The sequence below is a fragment of the Polyodon spathula genome, chromosome 32 (assembly GCF_017654505.1).
Source record: "Polyodon spathula isolate WHYD16114869_AA chromosome 32, ASM1765450v1, whole genome shotgun sequence".
Lineage (NCBI taxonomy): Eukaryota > Metazoa > Chordata > Actinopteri > Acipenseriformes > Polyodontidae > Polyodon > Polyodon spathula.
The window spans coordinates 3,204,890-3,211,500 of record NC_054565.1 but is presented as its reverse complement, the minus strand read 5'-3'; the positions used below and the strand labels follow the sequence as shown (position 1 = coordinate 3,211,500).

At 38.6% G+C, this 6,611-nt stretch overlaps 1 protein-coding gene across 1 annotated transcript; it reads left to right on the top strand.

Moving 5' to 3' along the window:
- The first annotated feature begins 480 nt into the window (after positions 1-480).
- Positions 481-5,938, top strand: LOC121303276 (uncharacterized protein C1orf232). Its single transcript, XM_041233862.1, has 4 exons — positions 481-845; positions 1,825-1,938; positions 3,478-3,584; positions 4,016-5,938. Exons 1-4 carry the CDS (start codon positions 762-764, stop codon positions 4,305-4,307), a joined length of 597 nt encoding a protein of 198 aa, XP_041089796.1. The 5' UTR covers positions 481-761; the 3' UTR covers positions 4,308-5,938.
- The last annotated feature ends 673 nt before the right edge of the window (positions 5,939-6,611 follow it).

Below are 6,611 nucleotides of genomic sequence, written 5' to 3'. Positions count from 1 at the left end.
CAACTTCACATCGAAACCCAGATCAGAAGCCTTCCAATAATGCAATGTTCATATTTTACTACAAAAATAATTCCTTCCAGTGTATGGGAAAGACTTTGACTATTAATTTTGAGGCTTATCCAAACCAGTTGTTCAGTAATTCTGAAGTGTACCGAATTTGTTTTATTGCTCTATGGAAATTTGCCTTGCCACTTAAAATAAAAGACCTGTATTGTTGCAGCAAAACAAAAAGACCAACAGTCAAACAAAGAAGTAGCGACACTGTGTTTATGCCTCGGTTATTACTACCCTTTGAGGTCAACACGTTTAATGTTGGCTGGCCTCGCTGCAGCCTAGCAATTGCGATAGAGTTACAAGATAGGTTTGCTTGTCACTCTGACAATGGACACTGAGACTGAGGAAGGTGCTAGAATTTTAATGAGGGAAATCGATTCCATTGCCAGGTAACCAATAGTGGAGCTTACCTGGGCAGGTACCACTCCGACAGATGGCTAACATGAAGCGTTTTGCTAGTCTTTGAAAAAAAGAATCTGATGTTTGAAAGCGCTCTCTGGGTTTATAGAGAAAAATGAAACTTGGAAATCTAGTAAAAGTCTAGGAGTAACTTTGCTTTCTTGTTTTAGTTTTTCTGACTGCCTCTGATCCTCTGACGTTGAAGCCTTGTGTCCAAATGCTTTAGATCTGAAGAAACGAAGCGAGTTCCCGCTAGTGCTAGAAATCTTCAAATTGATGGTGTTGAGTTTTCAACATCAGGGCTAATCATGAATCCTGCTCTCTGGAAAACCTACAAAAGCAAGGTGCTGAAGACCTTCAATGCAGACCAGGAGGAAGATACTGCTGAACAGGTAAGGAAGGAGCATATATAGTTCATATTTGAATTTGTTATAACGAACAATAATGTAAGCCGACATGAATGAGTTTCAGAGTTACAGTTAAACAAAAAAGTAATCAGTCATTTGACTATTCCTCGTGTACTTTACCTCTCACAGGGCTTTTGTTATTATTCATTTATTATTTCCATTTCCATCTTTTAGTATACATATACAAAATGGTGGTCACACAAGTATTTAAACACTAGAGAGAGGGTTTAAAATGCATTGCTTAACTAAAAATAGCTGTTTCAACAATTTTAGAAAATTAGATCAGAAAATAAAGTCTCTGTTTAAACAACTCTTCTCAACATGATCTTCAAAAACCACAGAACAAACTTGCACAAGACAACTTTTCACAGTATTATTTGGACTCTATTTCCAGCCCCTCTACCCCTTGGTTTATTCTCTTTTGAGAGATTTGCTTTCCTTTCGTTTAATCTCCTGGAAATACTTGCATGCATCATACATTTCATGCATGAATATATTTTATCTTTTATTTTAAACTAAATAGTGTTTCTCTTACATGCAAAGAAAACGAAACCATTCCAATTATCTTTCCTTGCCAGGCAGTGACAGGCAGTAATAATACATGGCTGGTAAGAGCACTTGGCGTGTAATTAATTAAGGTAATCCAATATGTTCCTTTTTACTCCCCTAGCAGATTCTACAGAGCAATGACTCTTTGTACATTTCAGACGATCAGTACAGTCTGCATCACCAGGGGTCCAGGGTAAAAACAGCTAAGAGCCTGACACTGTTTGCTTGTGTTATTGTGTGGTTGGGCACCCATAGTCCCTAGCACATGGAAGCTCCTTGTATTGAACTGGGGTTGACAACGAGAGGGCTGAGTGGAATTCTTCAATTCCAATGCACGGTGCTAATTACACTAAGAGGAATTGGGATACAGCCAAGCTGATCTCCATCATCACTCACAGCCTGCTTTTATTTTCAGAACAATGTGGAAGAAACTGCAGCGACACCAACTCAAACCCAAACCCCAACCCAAACCCAAACCCAAACCCAAACCGAGGAGGGCCCAACTTCTGTCGCTCAACTGGCCAAGAAAGTAAGAAATTGTGATATATAAATATATCAACCACAGGATTAAATATTAGAAAACGTGTTGGACAAAAAAACCAAAACAAAAAAAAACAGCTCTCTAATTGGTTTCAAGCGATCACGTGACAGCATTCACCAGTCACACAGCTCCAATGGTATCAGTAACCTGTCTTGAGAGATAAAAACAAAAACAAAAAACAAACAGCTGCCATTTTGTCTCTTGCTTTGCAATCTGAATCTCTGCATAAGTGATTTTTTGATTATTCTTTCAATTTCTGATTAAAAAAACAAGACTTTTCGAAGTTTTCACCTGTATTAAATGAGAAAACTGGGGCCGTTAGCTGCTATGGCGACAGTTCTTGGTTCTATGATGCAATTCCATGAAACTTAAAGATACAGTAAGGACGGACAAAAAAAATAAAACAAAAATATATACAACAAGGAATTCCTGCGATTAAAGACAATGCGTTTTGTAAATTGAAGTGTAAAGTACAAGCAATGACCCAAATAATTCTCAGCATATTAGGAAGTCAGTGAAGCTAATTATTTATAAATGCCAAGAGCACCCCCTAGCTGCGAGGAAGGGAATACACCCAAACAAAACAAATACAGGAAGAATATTTTATCATCTCTTAGTTTAATAATTTATCTTGCTCCTGAAGATGTCTGAACTCTTAAAGAAGTTTACTGTGGTACGCCTCAATAAAAGCCTAGTAAAGCGTAGGAAATCAAGCATACACTTCTATTGTGAAACTGACAATAGAGACCCTTTTATTATAAATGATATACACCTTTTATTATAAAAGATATAAACTCGCCACAGTGGTTAGTTCGTGGCTGTGCTGTTGTCAGATTGGGCTGGTGCATTTCCAGTCTAAAAATAATGTGATTTGCAAACCTAATCTAGCTTTCTGTAAGCCTGGCTCTCCGAAATGCCCCTGGGTGTTGCTCTTATCAACAGGGTGATCTGTAACAATGTGCTCAGGTCTGGTTTTCAACTTCTAGTTTTTACAGTTCAAAAAGCAAATCACATGTCTTCTGAGGGCAGGGGAAAAAAAATAGAATTCTAGATGTCTTTATTGCATAAAAAGATTGTCTCAAGTTTGTGTGATTTGTATCCGTGCTGATTTAAATAAAGAGGACGGAAGGCAAAAATCCCCATATAATATAATAATAATAATAATAATATAATAATAATAATAATAATAATAATAATAATAATAATAATTGTGTATCATGGCAGTTTTAAACACTAAGTGTTCCATGTATTAGTGTTAGACTTAATCTGAACAATTTTGTTTTTGGTGCAGCAGCTTATGAGAAGTAAGCCTAAAGCATGTAATCAAACAGTAGTGAAAATAAATCAGCGTGAACTATTTATTCCAGGGGTGAGACAGATAAATATGTATGACCTTAATCTGTCATTGCAATGGTATCTACTGCTCAAACCATTGTTGCTGGACTGTCTGACGCCAAAACAAAATGCCACCATTTTGCTACTGCCCGGAAATAACATTAGCGTGACTGTGATCTGCTTGCCACTCAGATGCAGGGAGCCGGAGTGAAGGGCTGGAAGAGCGTGGCCTCTGTGTTTAACAAGGATGATGAACATGAACTGCTGGCCTCAGAGAAAACCACCCCTGCTGCTGATCAGTGAGTGACCCAAACACACAGACTAGCACGTGATTAGAGATCTTCTTCAATAAGAGCTGGTGCTCTGTTAGACGTGATTCTGATAGGACTGTCATCCCTTGTAGTACTTCTATGCAAGCTGTATGACTGTTTCAGTTTATAATGCTTTAGAAGATCGAAATCAAAAATGCACTGGGGTCCCATGCAAGTTTTCCAAGGGTTTGGTGGCTTACTTCAAGTTGTGTCTTAAATATTGGTTTGATACGTCTGGGACTGCTGAAGGCGGCCTCAATACTGAATTCAGGGCTACCCTTAATATTGAAGATGGCTTTTTAGTACTGTCACTTCTTAGTTTTTTACGGAGGAGGCCATAAAGCGAGATAACTGTCTTACTAGGTAGTGTTTTTATAGTTTTGGATGAACTCTAAAGGGTGGGTCAAATTCTTTTCCAGCCCGCTGGCAGTTAAACCAGAGGAACCTCGCCAGGAGAAGAGAGCCACGGGATTCTGGGACAGCTTTGCAGTGAAGTGGCAGCAGGCCTCCTCAATGAAAGAGGGCGGCGAGGCCGAGCCACAGGAGAAAGAGGCTGCCCCAGAGGAGGGCAGGGAGGCCCGGGAGGAGGAGACCAGCAACACCCCCAGCTACACCACCCTGGGAGGCCCTGAGGAGACCACCTTCAAGTGGAGCTTCGTGACCAGCAAGCTGGCAGAGCTGAAAAGCAAAAGCATTGTCAAGACTAACTAGCCCGTGTGACCGTCTAGGGGAGAGTGGCTTTTGCTTGTGGATTGGTTTGCTAGCTCCATGCACATTTTGCTTGGGTGAGGGGAAGGTATTTTGAATAATCTCCAGAAAAGGGGTCTGGGGGTCTGGACCTGAGTTTAGTGTGGGCAAGTGAGGGTCTTAAACTGCCCTCATTCTCTCAAGGAGGGTGCTACGTTATTTAGGAAAATAACTAAGCAGTATAATTTCTAGAATTTTCATCTACCCACAATATATGGGGTCACTTTAACATTTTATAAATATATGGCAGATTATTTAATTATATATAAACAAGACATTATAGAGCTAATTACACACATTAGTAAAAACATATTAAAAAGTTAAGTTAAACAGTTGACTAAATTTAATGCCGGGTTCAAGTTTTTACTGTGGTCAGACCCCACACCTCCACACAATCATCGGCCCTGCCATTTGTGCAAAGCTACCTGCTGCCATCTGTTAACATTCAAAATTCCTTTCCTTTTTTTATAGATTTAGTTCGAAGAAGCCCTGGTAGTCATACAAGCGTAGGCTCGCGGTTAATTCTAAACTTAACGTGCAGTTTTAGTTTCAAAGAGCATGTTCATATTCACTCTTTAATTATTAAACAGCAATAAAACTTCTGCAGCTCCTCGGCCAGTGGCTGAGCAATAGCTGAGCAGTGTGTTTATCAGTATCCTGCTAGTGACGGTTTCAGTTATGTGCTGAAGCTTACTGAAGAATTCTGTTTGCCTCTGTGCTGGTATAGTTAGCAGATCCACTTCAGAATGCATCCAGTTCACTGCAGCTGCACTGTGCTTATCATATTATGTATTACATGTGTGTACAGCAAAAAGTTAGGATCAGGAAAATAACTTTAACTTTGTTAATGCAAGCTGCTTCATCCATAATCACAGGGTCCAGCACAGAGACAGGCAGCAAACCAGAATTAATGCACCTGTATTTTGAAGTGCATCCAGTTTATGAGCGTTGCTGTATTTGTTTTTTGAATATGTTTGCAAACAATGTTATTACAGACTCTGATCTGTACCAGAGACTGTCACAAAATAAACAATAAAAGCCACAGTTACTAAAAGGTTGAAAGGTGAATATTGGACAGGTTATGCATATTATCCTATAAAGTATTTGTTGCCTCTTCATAAAAGCCTCCCAATACAACTGAACTGTGCTGGTAATATAATATATGTGTGGGGCTCCATATAAAGCCCCAGGGCAATTAATCCACCAATGCATATTTATTTTAAACCCAGTAACTAAAATCCATGGTTATCAACAATCCTTTAATTAAGTCCTTGTTGTATCACTGTGTCGCTGGTAGCATCGTTTCCACACTGCTTTCACATGCTTATTGGAGATGCTTGCCAGTGCTTTACCAACCTCTCACTTCACTGCGCCTCACTATTCATTTACCGTGTTTCTACCTTATTCAGCTTTTTAAAGGTCAATCACTATAATCGATGGCTAGTAAATATCTTATTCAGTTTTACACTTCATACCCACTAACTGTGATGTATTTTGTATGATACATTAAATTATAAATAAACGTGTTTGAGAGGGCTCTATTGTACATGTTCACTGTTTTGACATTCTTTTCTTTTCATCAAACCTGTGATTATTATTATTATTATTAGTAGTAGTGGTATTATTATTATTATTATTATTATTATCACAGGATCAATCATTACATTTGTGTATTAATTCATTTTTTTGAAGTCGCTGAGATAAAGAGGACGATTCTTAATGCATCTCTGTAAAGTCTTATTTATTAATAAACAAAAGTGAATATGGAAGATTTTTCTTTTAAACCCTGGAATGACACTGTCAGCAGATGGCGACATTCACCAACTCCCAGCAAAAGCAAATGGGCTTTTAAATGAGTTTAAAACAGAACACAATGCCAGTGTGTCAACAGGAGTAATAACCAAAACTCTTCAAACCCGTCCTCTCAGTATTTTGTTTCCAGACCTTGTTTTTATGCAAAGTCACTTTATCCTGCCACCACAATTCATTTCCTGTGCAACAAGTATTAGGGCCCCAAGTGCACCCTAGACTACAGAATCCAATAGCATTTTCCTATAAGGTAACATTTTTCTCCAAACTGTCAACAACAAGACAAATGCATGCAATAAACTCCCCAAACGGGAACAAGAAACAACCCAGACATTTAATTTAAGGCCTTGGAAGTAATATACCATTGTTTATTTCATTTTAGAATGGCATTTCCTTTAAGAAAACAGTTTGGAGTGGCAGACAATTTGCCCGAGCGCGTCTATGTTTGACAAATAAAAT